Here is a 22287-nt window from a genome sequence, read left to right on the forward strand (position 1 = left end):
ATTGGCAGTTGCTGGCCTGTGGCGGTCAGCCACCTAGAGGCCGTCAGACAGCTTAGTTTAGAAGGTTTGTTGGAAAGGGAGGGTGGGAGAAATCCAAACTCCTTTTGTGGTGTCTGGAGTAGCACTCCTGCTCCTTCTGCTTCCATAAAGATAAGTTTTTAACTTTCCTTACAGGGCCTGTGCAGTGGATATTGTGCACAGTGGGCAGTTAAAATAGCATCAGTATCCTTTAAGAACATAAGAAATAGGAGCAGGAGTAGGCCATCTAGCCCTTCGAGCCTGCCCCGCCATTCAATAAGATCATGGCTGATCTGTCGTGGCTCAGTTCCACATTCCCGCCCTCTCCCCATAACCCTTAATCCCCTCGCTTATCAAAAACCCATCAACCCGCGTCTTAAAAATATTTAGCGAGGCAGCCTCCACCACTTCAACGGGCAGAGAATTCCAGAGATTCACCACCCTTTGAGTGAAGAAGTTCCTCCTCAACTCAGTTCTAAACCACCCCCCCTTTATCTTGAGGCGGTGCCCCCTAGTCCTACTGTCCTTTCTGAGCGGGAAGAGTCTCTCCACCTCTATCCTATCCATCCCATTCATCATCTTATACGTCTCAATGAGATCTCCCCTCATTCTTCTAAACTCTAACGAGTACAAGCCTAGTTTATTCAGCCTCTCCTCATGGCTCAACCCCCTCAACTCCGGTATCAGCCTAGTAAACCTCCTCTGCACTCCCTCCAAGGCCAAAATATCCTTGCGTAAGTGCGGCGACCAAAACTGCACACAGTACTCCAGCTGCGGCCTCACCAACTGATAGGATCCCAATTAGCATGTATTTAAGGAGTCATGTCTCAATTGTCCAAAAGAACAACAACAATAAAATAACCTTGGGACTGAAACGAGCAATAAGGGTATTTCGAGGAGTTTAATTTCCTTTCGGCCCCGTTTCTGCCAAGCAAAGGGAAATTCAAATTCTCCTCCATGTCTCATGATTCAGAATGTATTCAAGTTGCTGAGTTTTTAAACATGAAAGACTATCTGAAGAGAGAGTTTTCTGTTCGAAGTATTCACCCAACCCCTGCTTCCCTAATCTCTATCTACAAAAAAGGAAAAATGGCAACATATCTAAGTTAATCTTAGAAAAATGAATCTTCCTTCAACACTGCTGGAACCTCTCTCCGTTTTAATTGACTAATTGCAGCAACTAACTTGGAACATTTTAATATACTGTCCTTTTAACCTGCCTATAAGGTTAGCCCCAGAAAAACACACAACTGAGCATTGCTACATACACAACCACTACCAGCAGCAAATTCACTTTAAATCATCTCCTAGGCCATTCTTACATGTCTGCATTTAGTAAAGCAAAGGGAACCATAAGTGGATGTCGATCAGACAGCAACTGATAAAGAAAGGAAACCAAATTGCTACATCTTCATGAGGCTGCTTGAAAATATTTTACCATGGCCGTGATTCTCCTAAATGGGGACCAAATGCCCACGCCAGTGGGAAACCTGGAGGATCTAGCAGTGTCTAGCAGGTAGGTGCTAATGAATGCATCGTGGACAGCCCGCCAGCCAGCCCCACTAGTCCAAGATTGGGTCGTCATTTTTAAATGGCAACCCGATCTCTGCTCTCGGAGACGGCATCCCAACCCCAACAAAAAAATAAATGATGGCCCCACACTGACCAGGGGAGTAACACCCCTGGTGGTGATGCTCACCAAAGATCTTGCACCCCTATCATGCAGGCATGAGGGTGACCCAACTCCCTCGCATCCTGACTCAGCACTCAGCCTCCCTCCCCGCTAAGGCCTCCCACTCAGCCTCTCTTCTCCTTCAGACCACCCCCCCGCCCCAACACCCCCACTCAAACTCTCTTTCCCCATCAGATCCCTCAGTTGGTGCCCTGGCACTGACACCCTGGCCTAGTGCCTTGGGCCCAGTGGGGCCTCAAGGAGGTAGGTCCAGTGGCCATTTGTCCCTCTGCTGATACCAGGCTGCAGAGGAAGTGTCCCTCAAGGGTGCTGGGGATTGGCTGGGCTCGGGCAGGGGGCGGCTCGCCACCAGGGAAGGGGTGTTGTGGCTGGACTATCCCTTCTAGCCTAAGGATCATCCCTGGCAAGGTGATTTCAGGCAGCCCCGTGATCAATATTTGCATTCCTGCCTGTCGGCTGCGCTAATTCTGAAGTTGTCTTGTCACTTTAATATCCATGCCTGCTTTTGCACCAACGCTTGATTCTCCTGGCCATTGTGGTTATGATCGGAGCAAGCAGGCTCAGAAACTCCCCCCATAAGGTAGCAATCGATTTGTAAAATAACTTCAAAACTTCAAATATTTCCAAAACCTTTATCCTATAATGTTACCTAAAATTGCTTAGCTGTTAGTATTTGCTGCATCCAGAGGTGTTTTTAATTGTTCAAATCAAATTAATACTTACTATTCTTCTGTTGGTTTTAAAATTTCTTTCTGTGATCCTGTTTTCCTTGTGGATTCCCTTATACCATATGGAGCTAGAAAAAAAAACAATTTGACAAAAAGACTAAACAAAAGGGATCTTTTGCATCTCAACAATTAAGGTGACTAACATTTTATTTATATTCAATTCCTGGGTCATTTTGACATAATTAACCATGGAATGATTTCTGGGCACAGGTGAAATCTAAACATAAACACACTTTAAACTACAAATTAGTCAGCATTAGGAGATTTTACAAGCAATTACAGCAGAAAAACATGTTCAAGGAAGCTCTTCAACATTTTAAAAGATTGTGTTTCGTTTTTACCCAAATGACAGCATAAAATATTCACCAAATGGGCCCAATCTCTTTTTAAAGACATATTGACTCGTATGAAGAATAATAGTGAATTATACGTATAGTAACCATGTACATTAGAACAGTAACTACGCTACCAATGTACTTCATTGGCTGTAAAACATTTTATGATGTCCTGACTGCTTTGCAAAATGCCTTTTTTCTTTACGATACAACGTTCACAAAAACCCATTTGTACTTTTTGCATAGGTGCAAGTCAATTGTATTGATTCGATGCACGTTGCACAAGAATATGCTCTATTCACTGTTCTCAAAATTTCTCCACCCTGTTTTAATGCTACTCATTCTCAAAACAAGGCCAGAAGGTGGGAAACCTACAAAACCCTGCAGAGAAACCTTGAGCTCAAATCGAACACTGGCTCGAGTTGGTGAACAATGTTGTTAGGAAGCTGCAAAGAGCTGACCCTGCAGTTAAAACAAAATGCAAAATATGCTGCTCAACCTCTTCTCCCCTTCAGTACATTCAAACTTCACCATGCTTCAGTATCAACTTACGATCTGTGATAATTGCATTGAACAATTTCCCTCTCCTCCAAATATTTTTTGATGCATCAGAAACAAGCACATCAACATAGAATTCCTCCAAGCCGTACTGGCGAAGGTTTGCCCGAATGTTCTCATCTGGCCCTCTCCATTTCTGGTTCTTCCTGCTGGCCTTCCCTGCAGAAATACAAATTGGTTGACAGTAATCACTCCATCATAATTAAACTGACCTTTAGTTCAGAGTACACAAATTCTACTCTGTGCCTAACAGATGTGAAATTACTTTTATCCTATTATTTTCACTTTATTACATTGACTTTTCCCAATCTGTTTCTTTTTCATGCTTACGCTCTCCATTTGCATATTTTATGCTCCTTTCATGTGTTTTCTATTTAGTCCTATCATTTGCCTTTTCCCTTTGCTTTTACAATGTTTTCAACCCCCAGTGCACCCCCACTCCTGCCATTCATCCCCAAGAGCACTTACTTCAATTCGTAACATTAACTCTCAGCCCCAGCTTATGCATATTTTGTAAATTCCAGACTTGCTAATTCCAACGTTCTCCTTTCTCGCCTCCAATCCTTCATATACTCCAACATGTCCAAACTAAAACGGCCTAATTCTGTCTCATCAAATCCCACTAACCTCATTGCCCCCAAACTCATTGACCTAGAGTGCCTCCCAACATAGTAAACATCAGCTCATCTTCAGATTCCTGCACTGCACAGCCCTTTGCAACCTTTACCAATTGTTCTTCATACCCTTTGCCCTTCTGAATATTATCATATTATAGAGGAGATAGTGGCATGGTGTAATGTCAGTGGCCTAGTAACCCAGAGGACCAGGCTAATGGTCTGGGGACATGGGTTCAAATCCAGCCATGCTGGCTGGTGGAATTTAAATTCAATTAATTAAATCTGGAACTGAAAGCTAGTGACCGTGAAACCATCATTGATTGTTGTAAAAACTCATCTGTTCACCAATGTCCTTTACGGAAGAAAACCTGCTACTGTTACCTGGTCTGATCTACATGTAATTCTTCACCATCCTCTGAAATGGTCTCAGTTTAGCCACTATTAGGGATGGGAAACAAATGTTGGCTTTGCCAGCAACGCTCATGTCCCATGAAAGAAAGAAATCCATGTCATTTTTCATTTTATTGTACTATACCATAAAACTTACCACTGTCTTTATCCCAGACTTGCCTACCTGAAACCCCTTCATTCTCCATTCTTCTCCCCCTCTTTCAAAACAGAGGGAAATAATTTGTATTTATTTTGTATCTTTCAAGCTCTCAGGATGTTCTACAAAGCCTTAAAAGCAAGTAAACACTTGCTAAATGCAAGCAAATTTGCAGACTGCAGGATCACACAAACAGAAATCAGATGAATAACAGTTAATCTGTTCTGATGCAAGTGGTTGCAGAATATAGAACAAAACACTAGGAAATTTTCTTTACTCTTTTGCGAATTCTGCCACTGGATTTTTTTTACATCGTTCAGAGCCTGCAGATGGGGTCTTGGTTCACACTTCAACCAAAATACAACACCTCTAACAATGTAGCACTCCCTCTGTACAACACTGGGAATAAAATACACAATCCAGCCTAAAACAAACCGTGAAGTGCAGTTTTAACCTCTAAATCAAAGGTAAGAGTACCACAGAACTAAACCTTAACAATACTTTATCAACCTCGCTTTCAATTACTCACCCTAATCTCCCCCACCATAGCGTGGTGTACGTTGACCAATTTTTTTCCATGAATTCATTGGGGCTTTTGTTTAACTGTTATTGATGCTATGTAAACGTAAGGTGCTGTTTCCTTTCACAGAATATGTATTATCTAACTCAAATGTTAACCAACTGAAGTGAACTTAAAGGGGGAAAAGTTTTATCAGTGATTTTGTTTTAAAGAAACACCAATTTCCCCAGCAAAGCTAAAGAAGTAAATCTTCTCTAATTTGCTTTTAACCAAGAAAATATTTCTTCATTAACAAAGCAAAACTTTATGAAAGGGTTTGGTTGTTTTCTCATGTGCTTACTTACCACGTCCATGAATAATGTTATAGTCAATGTCAGTCCCACATACATACGCTCCAAAATGAGCACAAGCTACAAGAAGACTACCTAGAAAAAACAAGATATGATCACATAAACATGAACTGCTGTATCAGGATATTCAACTATCAATACAATACTGCAATGAATTTATATAGGATTGCTAGCCTGAAGCTCTGCGGGGGTTTCCCCATCTCAAACAGGAACATTGACAGGAGACAGCAGGCATGCCCCACCCACTTCCTCATCAGAAAACAAACTGAAAATGACTATTCACTTTGACTGTCCCCCACTCTTGACATTTGAAAACAGGTCTGTATAGTTTAGTTTCACAACTGATCAGATGGAAATGGCTTGTCTCAAGTCAATGGACTGTAGTGCCCCAACCTTGGATTGTGGAGCACAGCTTTGTTGACATGCGCAGTGTCCTGTCGCAAACAACAGGATCTATCTGAAGAAAATAACTTTCCCATAAGTAGGAAAATCATTGACCTGGATATCACAATAGGAGTAACAGTGAAAGCAACAGTTTGCCTCATGTATGAGGATGCCTAGATCCAGCTACAGTGCATCATTCTACATGTCTCTCCATTTAAATAATATTATGCTTTTCTATTTTTGGTGGGGGGTATCACAAAAGGTTAGCATGGAAGTATGTCAAATAGTTACGCAGGAAAATTTTTATTGCAGGAGGGATGGGGTATTAAAGTAAGGAGGCTTTGCTACAATTGTGCAGGGCATTGGTGAAATCTCATCCAGAATACTGCATACAATTTTGGTCTGAGGACTGATATAATCGCATCGGAGGCAGCTCAGAGAATGTTGACTAGGCTGATTCCTGGAATGAAGGGACTGTCTTTGAACAGCCTGAACCGGTACTTACAGAAATTCAGAAGAATACGAGGTTCTCATATTGAATCACATAAAACTCAGAAGGTGAATGACAGGGTTGATGCTAAGAGAATGCTTCTTCTCGTGGGGTGATCTAAAACTAGAGGGTAGAGTTTCAAAATAAGGGGTCTTACTCTTAACAATGAGGAATTCCTTCTCTCAGAGGGTTGTTAATCTATGGAATTCTTGGGGGGTTGCGGAGTCAGGTAGCAAAGTGAATTAAAGCCTCATTCATTCATATTACGAAAGTGGAATTGTGGAGCAGGCTACAGGGTCAAAATGGCCTATTCATGCTCCTGTTCCTTACGTTCTTATATTATGTTCTTATCAATGTTCACCATCATTAGAGTAAATCAGGCAGCAACTTGCAGTGTCAGCACATGCACAGTTAAAAGTGGAAATCAGGAAGCTTGTCCCGTTCCTCCACAGGTTGATGCCTCACAGAGAGATCTGGCATTAAAATATACGCCAAGCTTGCACTTATGGCACTTACACATGAGCTGCCAACTAAACGTGGCAGAAAAAGAGAGAACTTGTCCATTCAAGCAGAAGTGATTTTTAACAGTATGGTAAGTCGTAACTACTGCCAAGCAATTTATTGGTCACTGAAAAGGAAGTTTTAAAATTGTGGAGTCATATTCCTCCAGATATTAATTACTGGTAGAGATTCAACAAAACTAAAAATAATAAAATTTTACTTTTTTTGTCTCCTCGTTTTGACCCCCATCTTTATTTCACTTTCTGTGTATGATTCAACATTGAATTAGCATTCTAGCTTACACGTCTTGGTTTAAACTCTGCAGACCTCAATAAGAATTTTTCAGGTTGTTTGGTTGAGAGGACACACCAGTGCTTGTCTTGTTCACACAGGTTCCAGATGCCCAATGGAGGATGCTGTGTTGTTTTAACTGTCTGATACTGCAAATCCCAGTATTAGAACACACAGAAATTCTATGGTAGAGCATAAGCATAGGGAAATGTGCAATGTTCATTCACAGCTAACTGCAAAATCCACGTCTTTAGGTCAACAACTATTGCTAAGGTACTTAGAAAGATGTAAACATAATGCCAATCGTATAAATTATAAAGACAAAGGAAAAAATCCAATCCAAGCTATCCGTAAAACATGTCTTAAACATACCCAAGTAAGGCGAACACAAAAGTTTGAAAACATGCTAAGTCTTTAAAGAACGAATGTAAAATGCATTGTTTTAGAAAGTAACAGATAACAACCTGAAATTAAACTAAATTGTCATCAACTGGCATCAGAAACAAATGCAAAAAATTTAAACAATCGCAACAATTTTACTACAAGAGAAAAGGGCGCTGACAGATTGACTGAAGCATTGTCATGGAAAAAGTGTTCGAGGAATATAAGCTCTTCAAATTTCCAGGTAATTCAGAAAAGATAGTAGGCTTGAACATATTCATTTTGTTTACAGAGAAGAGGTTCTGCCATATATGAATGTATGTGACTTGTAGTGAGTGTAAATGAGCAACACTACAAACTTGACTGTTTATCTTGAACTGTTAGTACAGCTATTAGCACACACAGGATTATTCAGCAAGTGCTGCCCAATCACAGAATTACTTCTAACAGTGGTAATTTTGTTTTGGGTTTTGCAAGCACTTGCTGATCAAGTATGATCTCCACTCTGCCTTTTATGAATGACTGAAGGAACATGCTTTTCGATTCAATTAACCAATCACTGAGACTTACAATCTATGTACCAGTATCACACATGCATCAATATCATGTGGATCATTTGAAATTTATCATTTTTGCATTTGACCTGATGAATGGAAGATGAAAAGCTTCTGCAGAACGTCTCTCTTTTCAGCAATATTCAAGTTCAGAATCACCAAGCGACTGTTTAAGTTGCGTCTGTATATTTTCTGTACAATTTGTCCTTAGATTTGTTTAAGGCATAAAGGGAAAAGAAACTAAATTCTTAGCAAGCAAAAATGGAATAAAGTGTGAACTTGGTATGTGCTTCATGAATCTTGTATTTACCTGTTCCCACAAATGGATCAAATACCAAATCATTAGCTCCTGCTTTAGCGTGATTTGCCATTAGAAAGGAGAGACCCGCATCCATGCTGGTATTACCAATGAAGTGACGCTTCTTCACACTGTACACATTGATTAGTCCTCTTCGACCATCAGCAAGCTAAAACAGAAACAAATCATGATAGCAGGTTCAGAATTTATTTCTTTAATTCTCCAAATCATTTTAAGGTATACTATTTCTATTTTTTTCTGATCAATGCTAATTAAAACAAACAAAAATTAAAAGAGATATATAAATACTTTTAATCAAGATTTCTAACTTCAACAAAATTGATGAATTTATCAGTTCAAAATTATATTAATCCTTCATTGTTTATTGCTTAATTTCCTCAATTTAACAGGATTGAAAGCCAAGACAAAAGTGAAGCATGTCCTGATCAGAGAACTCCTGTATAATGAAGATGTTGTACAGACAGACCAGCTCTAAACGCTCATGAGTCTTCTGTCCCATGCTTGTGTCACGTTTTCCCTTTCCACCAGTGTCAATAAACTATGGTTATGGGATGGCACGTTGTGTCTGTCTGTGATCAAACTCAGCAACCTACCACCGAAAGTCTTCAGCAAATACTGCTACCTTGGGATCGCTGGTGTCAGAGGACCAGTCTCATGGTGAAAAACTCAGCACATACACTGGAAATGCAACCACCAACTTTGGCCAACTAACAAAATGGGCATGGAACAACAAACTGACCCATAGGACTATGATGTTTGTCTATGAGGCCTGTTGCTCCACACATTGCTGCATGGCAGCAAAGCCTGGACAACTTTCACCTAGCAACAAAAAAGGTTTAATAACGTACATGACTGGTGTCCACAGCACACTGCATCACAAAGTCACCATTAAAGCAATCCATTCTGGGCAAATATTTTAATCATGCGAGCAATAATCAAGAAGGCTTTGATAGCTTGGGCATGTTCACAGGATGGAAGGTGACCGCATCCCTAAGAATGCAGGGAGGCAACCTTCACATGTAGCAGACTTTGCATTTCCAGAATCGGCTTAATCAGCCTTTAAAAGAAGCACAGCAGATGATCTTATCAAAGTCTTGAAGAGGGAAGGATGCTAAATCACTTAAAGAAAGTGCTTTTCCTCAATATGGGAACATTTTTATTTTAGATCCCTTAACTCCCCTTCACTTTTCTTGAACTTACTGGCGCTTGGAGGGGACAGTGCAATAGCTAAATACTCCCTACTCCCTCTTGGTCAAGTGTCCACTCTTCAAGTGTCTGCCTCGATAGTAAGTCTCTAAAAGCTGATGCTCCTGTTCTCCATAATAGGATGGAGCAGGATCATAGGTGCACCACATAATTTTCAGCCTGTCCCACTGCAATTTTCAGGATCAGGTTATTTATATAATCAGGTGAGCTCCCAATGGTAGAGAATGAGGGGATGGGTGGGAAAAGCGAAACTGTTGGTGTTGGACAGCTACCAAAGCAAATGAAAGAGCAGAGCATAACAGGCCTCTTTTGGTGAACATCAGCTTTGAAATTCATCATAGACTCCCTACAGTGCGGCAAGAGGCCATCTGGCCCATCAGGTCTGCACCAACTCTCCAAAATAGCATTCCACCCAGGCCCTCACCTCCATCCAATCCGTATAATCCCACACATTCATTATGGTTAATCCACCTGACCTACACAGTTTTGGACTGAGGGAGGAAACTCATGCAGACACGGGGAGAATATGCAGTGCTAACCACTGTGCCGCCCTCAACTGACGCAAGGAAACCAAGGTCTCTTGCCTGGCTTAAGAATACTGCACACCTGCTTTAAACAAAAGTAAAAAAAGTTTATTTATTAGTCACAAGTAAGGCTTACATTAACACTGCAATGAAGTTGCTGTGGAATTCCCCTAGTTGCCACACTGTGGCGCCAGTTCAAGTCAATGCACCCACCAGACGTCTTTCAGATTGTGGGAGGAAACTGGAGCACTGGGAGGAAACCCACGCAGACATGGGGAGAATGTGCAAACCCCACACAGACAATGATCCAAGCCTGGAATCGAACCCAGGTCCCTGGCACTGTGAGACAGCGGTGCTAGCCACTGTGCCACCGTGCTTTATTCAAGTGTACATTGTGTTAGGGAACCAGTGAGGATGGGAAGGATTTTTTTTCCCAGTGGCAATATCATCCTGGCTGTCCCATCAAGCACAGATGGACATAGTACCCAACTCAGGATCAAGACCAATATAACTGGATCCTGTCCTATCCTCTATCTACTCTAATAATGAACAGCATAAGTGCCCCAAATGCACTGTAGGTTTTTTGGTCCCCAAGTGTCCATAGGCTATTTAATCATGGAAGTGATCACAGAAAAGATTCAATCTATATGCATTTTTAACCATAGTTTACACAGGAGGAGTCCTAGCTAGATTCCATGCAGGCCAGGAACTAAGATCATATGAAGAATCCTACAATCAATTTGGTTGACGTCAACTAACTCAATCAGATAAGGGTTAAATGTTTGACATTTTCTGGCTTGATTCACACAGCGAGGGAGGAGTATAAAAAAGGTGAATTATAAACGAATACTCAATTTCCCTAAAGGTGTGTGTTCTATAAATCTTACCCATCTTCCAAAGTAAACAGAAAAGGGCTTCTCTGGAGCATTATTCGGGTCTGTGCCATAGTCTTCAAGCAACCAGAACACATGCTCTGGATTCTTTAGGTTCACTGTCCCTTGAAAGGGAAGAAACTCTAAATTCTGTGGAACAGATGAAGGATAAAACCACATTAACACCCAGCAGAATTCACTAATCAGAATAAATATTTTGTTAACTTTTTGATAACTTCAATAATGAGGTGAATGTGTTACATTAGTAATGTGAGAATTATTTTACTCTCCAGAGCATTTTATCATTGAGGATCTGATGCATTGTCTTTTGCAGGAATGCTCCAGGCTCTATTCAAACTTTCTAATACCGTAAGCATTATTTAGATTGACAAAAACATTGAAAGTCCATTTTTATGATTATAAGCAATAAATGAATTCTAACCATTATAACCAGTGTTTCTGCAGTGAAATTCAGGGATGAAAGATGCTAAGTTTGGGGAAGCTTATTCTAGACCAGATGTTGTCTCTGCAGCAATTTGCACAGAACACATCAGAATCTCTCTGTCTCCTCTAGTTAGTTCTTGGGATGTGGGAGAAATTGACACTGCACATCCCTAGTTGTCCCAAGAGCCTCAAGAGTCATTCACACATTGGGTGACTGGAAACATGTGTGGGCCAGGCCAGGTAGATGTTGTGAGTCCTTTGCATCAATTGGTGATGATTCAGCTGGGTGTCTCCAACAAACTAGAAATTTGTATAATCATTTTTCTGATGAAGAACTGTCACATATATCACAAGCTGCCATGGTGGCATTTGAACTCTCAACCTCAGGAATACTAATTTAGTAAAATAACCAGCAGATTATCCTAACCTTACTTGTGTATCCAGGAATCTTCTACCACATTTTCCTCAGCCAATGTAGCTTTTCTAATCAGCTGGCACCCTAACTAGATCCCATCATTCTCCCTGACTCTCAGGGAAGTTTCCACTCACATGTTTCCCAGCAGATCGCATCTTACACATTCCTACTCCAACTGCTGGGTGTTTTGATTTTACTTTCCCTGATTTGAAAAGACTAATAATACCCACCCCTCCCTAAGAAGGAAATTATGGTCTTCTCTCTGAACCACTGCAATCCTTTGTGGGTAATGGTGTTTCCACAGTGGTATAGAAGGTGACATCAGGATATTAATCCAACAAATGAAGGAATAGCAATATATGTCCAAGTCAGAATGATGTGCAGCTTTGAAGTGATGGTGCTACCACCAACGCTACTCGTGTCATTAGAATCGTACAATGGTTTTAGCAGGCACATGGAGACCATTCGGCTCATTGTGACCAGGATAGCTCTTTGAAAAAAGCAGCTCACATAATCCCATTCCCCTGCATTTTTGGTGGAATAGATGACTGGGAAGGAAGCCACTATTGAAATGACCACAGTGAGTTTCTGAAGCATCTCCTTAGATTGTAAGTACAGTGGCCACAGTGAACTCACTGATGATGGAGCGCAAGAATATTGAGTCCACTCATGCGACAGCCATGAACTTGTTTGGTTATAAAACTATAAACATATTTATGAATATTATTTTTTTTCTCATTTTTTGTGTGATGGGCCAATCAGGAAGATGATAGCAACAAGGAGGTACATAAGCATGAGCAATGTAAATTTCAGATTTGCCATCTATCTTTGCAAGTGGCACCCTGCACTGGTATGATTGCACATGAAAGTATTAATACATGAGGGAAATCTAGGCATAAGTAGTTTGCTGGAAAAAGTTTAGCAGTTTGCTAAAATGCTTTCTCGCTTTCAGCTTGAGTGAAAAGAAAGCAGACTGTAAAATTAGGAACAAAGTACTGACTGAATTAAAAGTGTAAATTCAGCTTTAAGAAATTATTGACTGACATTTTTGGTTAGAATAACAAATGAAAACATGAATAACAAAAACAAACTCTGACAAAAAAGGATTCTAAAAGAGTTTTAAATATTTTGACACAAATATCAAGCTTAAACATAAGTGTCTACTTTAAATAAAGTAAGTCTTAGGCAAATTACTTTGACTAGTTCATAAATGTCCCCCTGTCTCTCTTAAAGATAAGGATCCCTGCTCCAGCAATGCAGCTCTCATCTGATACCTCTCTCTGGTTCCTTTCTCTGGTCTTCATCATTCCAACAATTTGTGAATGTCAACAGCTCAGCTTTGTTTAGCGTATCTTCACATCCACACTTTTTTTCCATTCGGGAAATAATGGGGGAACGTGGTGGAAGGATTCCTGAACTGATTATCAGGTAATTGAAATGCATTACGAACTCTCCTTTCATGGTCAACAAGTCCTGACACTGGACTTGAACCTACAGCTTCTGGTCCAGTGGTAGGAATGCAACCACTGCACCACAAGGCCTCTGAACAGCTCAGCTACTGTGAAGAACATCAGAATGCATCCTGATCCCAGTCCAAATTTTCCACAGGAGTCACCTTGGCTTACTTTTCGCACCCTGGCCTAGATGTGATGAGACCAACTTTAGTGCTCCCTTTGTGACCACTTAAATCATTGAAAACAGGAAAGAAAACCCAGCACCTTCCTATTGTTTGTAGTTTAGTGGCACACTTAGTTGCCAACTGAGGAATCAAGGAAGCTCTTTGTCCAATCAAAATTCCAATCATAATGTCAGAACTCTAGATTAATCAATGATAGTATGAAAGCAACCATAAGATATGCCAAAGACAGTAAAATAAAAGAATATCATACATACATCAATCTTCTGAATCCTCTCTTTATGTGTCAATGTTTTATTGAATGCATAAACATTTATCTGATATGTTGAACCACTCTGAAGAAATGGGATCTAAAGTAGGGAAATAAATATGGTTAATTTAACTCAAGCCAAAAGTTTTAGCTACATGTTCAAGACAATATAGATAGTTCCTGTGCATACACACCATTCTGTCTGCAGGGTAATTTTTCAGTGAGTTATAAAGCTCTTCATGTGTTCTTCCTTGACCCCACAATTCAAATATTGATCTGCAAAGTAAAGCATGGTTGTTGTGTCTAAAACAACTACTTCAAACAGGGATGCTGTTGCCATGTGATGGCCAAGGTGCCTTACCAGGAGAAATACTTGTACTGCAATTCTTCCATTAGTCTGTTGTAAGCCATGATGCTTTAAACATGTTTTCCTTTAAAGATAAATGGGCCAATTTTCCTGACAATCCCACCCAGACAACACTCATGTTCCAGGCATAAAGATCACTGAAAGTGTGTTGCAATCAATTTACCTGGATCAATGCCCCTTTATAATACCCTGAAAATTCCAGGGCTTCTGCAGGAAGGGGAAACAACTCAAATCTGCCTTTGCAGAAAACATAGGGCCAATGGATACTTAAGTGAATAAATGATACCCTGGAAAATAGGAGGCATGAACATTATAGTGGCAGTGATGAAGGATTCTTTAACAAAGAAATTTACAGTGTTTTAGCCTTTGCCCATCCCATGATCCCTCTTAGCCCCTACTCCAACTCAGTGCTAATTCAAGAATAGCCCAACCAAAACCCTTTGCCCTTACATGCTTCATACAATTTGCCTAGGTTTGGGCTAACCTCAGAAGCCATGCTGACATGAAATAAAATCAAGTTCTAACTATATTTTACAGATTTCACTGTATAAATAGAATTCACATTCATGAAAGCCCATTCAATATATTCAAACATCTTCAAATAATTAATGTCTTATAAAAACAAATATTTGTATTTGTAACCCTACATCAAAACAGCTAATTCTTTAATGAACTATTTGTGCTGACAATAGATTGTAGAAAAGGTAAGCAGTAACAATCCTATCATGATTGCCTTTTAGATTATGATAATAAATAGCTTTTGAAACTGCTTCAATTCTCAGACATAGGCAGGCAGTTTTATTTTCAATTTTTAAACAGCAGTGGAATTCAATAACTTGACTGTTCTGCGGACATTATCTGTTGACTCTAAAAATAAATTCATAACACACTCAATGCTGATTAAGGCCTTTGCTCCAGCAGAAATGGGGTCTGTTTGAACTCAGCACTGAGTTCAAATAGCCCTGCTGTGTTTGGATTTCCCACATTTGGGAGTCATGTCCCATCATCACTCCCCCTCCCGGGCAAAAATGGTTTCTGCTGGATATGGAAACGGGCCTTCTGGATCCGGAGTCATCCACCATTTTCCATTTGTGAAAATCCAGGCCAATGAGTTTAAGATAAGGTGCTGGGCTGATAGAGTGGAGTTCAGTGAGATATAAAAGGATCTGACCTGAATCAAATGGGAAGAAAATTTAGAAAACAAGTTAACATATTAGTAGGAAGCTTTCCAATGCGAGATGGATAGAATACAAATATATCTCTATACAACGCAGTAGAGAAGCAGATGTCACGCTTTTGTACAGAAATGAAAAAATCTGGTAATTATAGAGCAGTTACTCTAATGTGAATAATGTGAGGAATAGAAGGCAGTTAATGGATTTTTGGAGAAGTTAAAAGAATGTAAGGGGGAATGGAGATAAGCAAAAACTATTTTTCACTGTTTATTTCAGTAAAACAAAGTAACTGAAGTTGCCATTTAGGCTTAGACATTGCGATAAACAAAGAGTTTCTGCAAGTGCCTGTTTTTCTTAATGCTGGTGCCATATTTTTGATAATAGCGACCACTTTGATATTCCACTAAGACCATGTTTGAACCTTGCGCCTTACACAGGAATATCATGCAGAGTACTACACAACCCATTTTCAACAAAACGTGGGTTTCCTCTGGTGCTCCGGCTTCCTCCCACAGTCCAAAGATCTATGGGCTATACTAAATTGTACTTTAGTGTCCTGTGAAGGTTAAGAGGAATAGCAGGGTGAATACATGGGGTTACGGGGATAGGGCCAGGGTGAGATTGTTGTTGGTGCGGACTCGATGGACCGAATGGCCTCTATCTGCCCTGTAGGGATTCTATGAAAATCTATATAACATCCAAATGTGTAGATTCAATGTACTCCCCGCACCTTTCAATAAAGTACGGTACAGGATGATCAGGAGTAACCACATCTTCAAGGGGCATCCCCAAATTAATTGCTGTCCCAGTTCCTTCTTGGATTCCCTACATGTCAGGAGCTGGCACCATTAGCACAGGAAATGGTGCAACATATAAATAATTAGAGACATGAATATTATTATCCAACTCGTGTGTATCAATTACAATTACGTGAAGCACCTACTTTGCACACACTGTCCGCTTCATGATTCCTTTTGCCATCTGCTCAGAAGGAATGTGTAGGATCCAGAATGGGGACTGAAAAGAAAAAAATATACTTGTACAATAAATCTCCTTGGAAAATCAGCAATGTTGCGTTGAAGAAGTTTTTCAAAATATGTAAATGAATGTGAATCAAAATCTTAACACTGGCTTAAGTGGAACTTAATATCTCGGAAATTTTCAGAATTTACTTAACATTATGAGAAGCTGAACCTTTATGTTCATCGGCCTCCAATAAACATGTGCTTTGAAGTTTCAAACATTTCATAACATACAGCTTTACACATCTACCAGAAAAAGTGAGTGAAAACTGCATCAAGAATCAGAGCTGGCAATAAAATTCCAGACACATTCACAATTCCACAGACACAGACATCAAGTTTCTACACTTTAATCAGGTGTTGTGAGCCTTTTTACAGTAAGATTCCAACTCAGACAAATAGATGGAAAAGTCTCATTAAACACACAAATCCTATACAGCAGGAGATGATGTGTGACACCTCTAAAATCAAATATCATCACAAACTGCTCGTGGTTCATGAAATAAGTCCAAAGAATTTACAGCAATTGCTACACAGCCAGATACAGCCCATCCCTTTTTGTAACATTTTTCCTTTAACAGACCTTGCAGTCCCTGGATATCCAAGAGCCACCACTCAAACATAGGAATTGCAGATCCCTGGGGACACTTGGGACACCCAGCACTGTTCACTTCTAAATGCACAAAGACTAAGTAGGCGAGGGTTTGTGATTTCTATATTTTTTCCATTATTTGTCCTGTTGTAGCACAAAATTTGATACTGGTCATTTCAGCTTTTGTAAGAACAACATTATTCATATGGCAATCTTTAACACAGAATAATGTCCCAAGGAGTCTCACAGAGCAATGTGGAAAAAATAGACACCAAAGGTCATAGGATTTTAAAAACCTCAATTAATATTACTTCGCCTTTTATTTCAAGTTTTGAACATTTGCAGTAGTTAGCCTGCTGACTTAAATTCAGTTTCTCAGTTCACAGCTGGGCGGAATCAATAATTTTTTATGATGGCAGAGGGAGTGAAAATGTACTTGGAAGAACACGAATGAAGCCACAAGGATAGAAGAATTAGGCTGGCAATTTAGCCTGGAATGCAAAGTGTAGAATAATATGGGCTAATTGTGGAAAATGGTGGTCATTAACAACCATTAAAAATTACTTAAAATTTTGGTGCGCATTCACTAATGTACTTTGAAATGTTTCTTCAAAAGGCTTTTCTGGCTATTGATGTAGAAACAGATACTTGCACAGCCAATCGTCACGAGTGTACGTAGCTCATAAACTGAAAATCCCACAAACAAATCAGTCTACATAATATTGAAAACAACAATGCACAAAGCACAGAATCGAAATGTAACATTACTTCAGATTAAACATAACAGTTATAAACAAATCCATAATTCTACAGATGTAGCATAGTGTGATTATGTTATTATTTCATGGTACAAACTGCATCCTACCTTTTCATCAAAGTTTTCTTCACATTTTAATTGTCCACCACAAAGAGAAAATAGGGATTTAAGCTCCTGCAAAAGCAATAAAAAAAATTGGTTGGCACAACAGATACATAAATTCTGAAAAGTAGCTGAATTAAAAATTCTTTTGAAACAAGGCACATTATGCACTTCCTTGATCACACCACAGAACATTCTGATCTGGGCTGCAATCTTTTATCTTTTGTTTGGAACACTTTAGATTTGCTTAATAATAGCGACTGAAAAGTACTAAGGAATAAAAATATATTAAATAAGATTTCTAAAATTCTTCATACCTGTGATGATAGTCTTGAGAATTACTCTGGGCAAGGAAGGATAGTCTAATGAATTAGCAACCAGCAGTCAAGAAGCATTAAAATGATGACACTTCAGATTTTTACATCAATAACTTTGAACTACAAGTGAGACAGTGATGTTGTCTCATGTTTAGAAGAATCACTCAGTGGTATACTGGTTGAATTAGTAGAACCAGTTGGATAATTCATTAGTGTTGACCTTCAACTTGAAAACTAACAGCTTTCCTTTCATTGGACTAGAACATATCAGCAGAAAACGCTATTCATTTTGAACTGCCAGGGCAGATCTTATGCTAGATAACATGCACACACACTGAAGAGTTTTTTGCGAATTAATTCACAGGATGTGGCTATTGCTGGCACAGCCAGAGTTTTGCCCATCTTAATGGCCTTCAAATAGCTGGTGGTAAACTGCCTTCTCGAACCGCTGCAGTCTGAGTGGTGAAGATATTATTAGGGCAATTGTTCCAGGATTTTGACCCAGCAATGAGGGAATGGCAATATCATTCCAAGTCAGAGTAACTTGGAGGAGAACCTTATGATGATGTTTCCACAAGCCTGCTGTCTTTAGCTTTCTAGTAGTGATCACGAGTTTGGGAGTTACATTGTGAAATAAGCAACCCATTTTCTGGGGCTGCAGATATAAAAAGGAGAAACAACAGTGCTCTAAACTATCAAAACATTTATTCCTGCATAGGATGGCACCATCAGCAAAGTTTACAGTGTTACAAAAATCACGCATTATTTATGGGCTAGTAAGGAAAAATTTTTTAAATGTTATCAAAATGTTACAGAATCTGACAAATCATCACTCGTATTAATTAACTAACACTGGGCGAGGGAAGGGAGGGTTTAAACTAATTTGGCAAGGTGATGGGCTTAAGATGAAAAGCTTGGAGAAACAAGGTGCAAGGTTTGGAGAGGCAAGTAGCACAGAGTGAAGTGATAATCCAGAAATAGTAAGAAAGGATCAGATTGGGGGAAAGGGTTTGATATGCATGTAAGTAAGTACATGGAGTGTAATAAATAAGGTCAGTGAGCTGCAGGCACAATTTGCCATTGTAGGCTATCCTTTGATTCGAGGGTGACATGTACTCAAGGCTGATTCTCAACCCTCATGATATTCAGGCACATGGGGCTGGACATTTCACAAGGTAGTACAAAGGGCGGGATTAGAATCTTAATATTCCTGGCAAGAAAGATAGGGGAAAATAGGAGAGTGACATGGAGGTATTGATCAAAGTATTTGAGCTCTGGAAAGGAACGATACAGCTGAGGAGGCAATTTGACTAGAATTAAGGAGCATAGAGGAATTATTCTATTCAGTGTACTCTATGAACTACCAAACAATGGGACAATGATAAAGGAGCAAATTTACAAAACTGTAGTCACTTTATGGTACAGCACTTATATGTTGCTAAAAAGAGAAATATGTTGTCAATGCTTTATGATTTCCACTCAAGATAAATGCAAGAATGCCAAAACTCAAACAGCAATTTACACTACAAAAGTGCTGCTGACTGGTTGGCCAGGCAATTCTGATTGGTCATCCATTCTAGTCAAGAAACTGTCGAGGAGAAAGCAATGGGAACTATAGGTTGTATATGGCGTAATTCAAAAATGGTACAAAGCTTGAGCATATTTCTTTTCTTTGCAGAGAATGGTTCCCTGAATGTGAACATATGTCACCTCTAATAAGTGCAAATGAGCCACATTAGAAACTTATCTTAAATTGGTTTTTCAAGCACCTATAAGTACATTTAAGATTAAGTAGGAGTTACTGAACAATCACAAAGGCACATCTACAGTAGACACTTTATTTGAGTTTTGCAAGTGCAAACTGGTTGACTCCAATCTGTAATACATTGTTTGTTTGCTGGCTGTTTTGTTCAGCCAATTTTTGAGTCGTATGGTCTACGTGGCATTGCACTAGCATCAAACGTCCCTCAAATAATATGGAATTGTGTGGTGGACAGCTTGGCTTGTTAGAATGAAGGCTGCATCCTGTTACTAGAAAATACCACTGCATAGTAGCAGCATGAAGTAGGATGCCTAAAATGTTGTTCCACTGTGAATGGAGCACAAATGCTTGAAGATTCCCCAACCCAAATATATTATGTACATCTTTTACACCTACAGTTCTGAAAACCTGCCATATCTTCATGTCATCCAGTGGACAGTTTTCCCTATGCGTTCAGCTAGATTGTTGATAAAAATGTAATGTGCAACTGCGCTGACATGAATCCAAACAGCTGGATATTTTGAAGTCTGACTGTCATTGGGTGGAGCGATGCCTACTGCAAGGGGTTAATTACTTTTTTAAAAATCATGCTGCGGTGTTTTTAAGGGATCAAGATCATTTCACTGACCTAGATCAGATGGTTTTATTCACCCCACCAGCATTATGCCAAATTACTGCCAGCCAGGAAAGCAAGAACTCCTGATATCTGCCTTGCAGGGAGTGGCTCGAGGTTTTACCCTTTCAAAGGGAGCCACAAAGAAACCCTGCGGATCATCGGTGCCCATCACAACATGACAACCCGCCCTGTCATTGATTGCTACAGGAGACACCGAGACTGGGGCATCTACAGCACCGATTGTCCTCAGCAAAAAATAAAAACTGAGATTTCTGAACGGACTGGTCCTTTATCCAGGACACTGAGCAGGTGTCGCGCGAACAGCAGACAAACGCTGCGGGTGCTGGAAATCCAGAGGTTTCTATTGTTATTGATGTGGGACCTGATCTAATGTGGAGCTCAGTCACAGTTCCAGTCACAATCCCACTCCTGATATCAGCGGGGCTGAACTCAGTCCGACTCGGACTCACCGGGAGCCGAAACTCCAGGTTTTCTTGAGCCAAAAGCAACAGAAATCTCCGGGACACATTCCCACTGGACAGCGCCATCTTCCCGTCCGTCAGCAAAACAATCCCCACCCTCCTCCTCATCCCCGAATATTGGTTCCGGCGCTGACTCATTCTGCACCTCAGAAAGCAAACTAGCCCAGATTTTATCTTCTTATCAATGCATCCTGGCTTTTATTTTCGGATACTTCCAAATTGAATTGTGTTATTCTATTTATTGAGTATTACTGGTGTACACAGGCATGAAACAGCGAGTGGGATTTCTTTCTCAGGTTGGCGACCTGTGGATCTGTGCTGGAAACTCAACTGTTTGCAATGTGTATTAATAACTCGGAAGAAGAAAGCGAACGTACTGTAGCCAAATTTGCAGACAACACAAAAATATGTGGGAAGGATATAAACAGTTTACAAAGGGATATTGATAGCTTAAGTGAATGTGCAAAAAATTGGCAAATGGAGTATAATGTGGGAAAATGTGAAACTGTTCACTTTGGAAGGGAGAACAAAATACTATTTAAATGGAGAAGAACTAAAGAAAGCTGCAACACAAAGGGACTTGGGTGTACATGTGCACGGAAAGCTAGCACTCAGGTGTATCCGGAAGGCTAATGAAGTATAGGCCTTTATTTCAAAGGGGTTGGAATATCTGGATAAGAAAGTGTTGCTGCGACGGTACAAAGTTCTGGTGAGACTGCATCTGGAGTATTGTGAGCAGTTTTGGTTCCCTTATTGTAGGAAATATATTATTTCATTGGAAGCAATTAAGAGAAGGTTCACTAGTATAGAACCCCGATATTTAGAGATTATTTAATAAGGAAATTGAAATTTAGAAGAATGAGAGGTGATCTCATTTAAACACAAAGGATTCTTAAAGGACTTGACAGGGTAAATGCTGAGAGGATGTTTCTCCTCATGGGGGAGTCTAGGACCAGAGGACATTGTCTCAAATAAAGGGATGCAAATTTAAGATTGAGATGAGGGGGAATTTCTTCTGAGGTTTGAGAGTCTTTGGAACTCCTTGCCACGGAAAGCTGTGGGGACAGAGTATTTGTATATATTTAACACTGAGATAGATTGATTTTTGACCAGTGAGGAAATTAAGGGTTACAAGGAAAGGGCAGTGAAGTGATGTAAGGAATGTCAACCAATTTTTTATAGTTTTTTTTACATTTTTATTTAAAATTGTTTGCTTCAGCATCTCAATATTATACCTTTTTTATACATTACACCTTTTTATACAAAAAACTCACAGATCTTTCCACATTCACAGAATAGAAATTAAAATAAAACATGATTACAAATGAAATTCAGTGTAGTGAATAGTAACTATTGTATAGAAATACAGAAACTGAAGAAAATCTTGCTGTTTCAGGGCGGGGGGAGGGAGAGTAATTCCCTTAAAATTGCTTCATGTTTCCAAGGAAGCAGATGGAGCATA

General features: G+C 39.8%; 1 protein-coding gene across 2 annotated transcripts in view; it reads right to left on the reverse strand.

The window, feature by feature from the left end:
• Positions 1-20896, reverse strand: part of trmt11 (tRNA methyltransferase 11) — a 64384-nt gene extending 43488 nt beyond the window's left edge. For both annotated transcript variants that reach the window (XM_080193307.1, XM_080193306.1), the window contains exons 1-10: positions 20814-20896; positions 17655-17720; positions 16119-16192; positions 13828-13909; positions 13641-13733; positions 10904-11038; positions 8278-8434; positions 5361-5441; positions 3327-3491; positions 2435-2507 (exon numbers count right to left, since the gene is read on the reverse strand). In XM_080193307.1, the coding sequence (XP_080049433.1) occupies positions 2435-2507; positions 3327-3491; positions 5361-5441; positions 8278-8434; positions 10904-11038; positions 13641-13733; positions 13828-13909; positions 16119-16192; positions 17655-17720; positions 20814-20891 (1004 nt within the window). In that variant the 5' untranslated portion in view covers positions 20892-20896. The remainder of the gene's footprint in view (positions 1-2434; positions 2508-3326; positions 3492-5360; positions 5442-8277; positions 8435-10903; positions 11039-13640; positions 13734-13827; positions 13910-16118; positions 16193-17654; positions 17721-20813) is intronic.
• Between the last annotated feature and the right edge of the window lie 1391 nt (positions 20897-22287).

Source organism: Carcharhinus amblyrhynchos, chromosome 7, assembly GCF_965287045.1.
Source record: "Carcharhinus amblyrhynchos chromosome 7, sCarAmb.v2.hapA, whole genome shotgun sequence".
Lineage (NCBI taxonomy): Eukaryota > Metazoa > Chordata > Chondrichthyes > Carcharhiniformes > Carcharhinidae > Carcharhinus > Carcharhinus amblyrhynchos.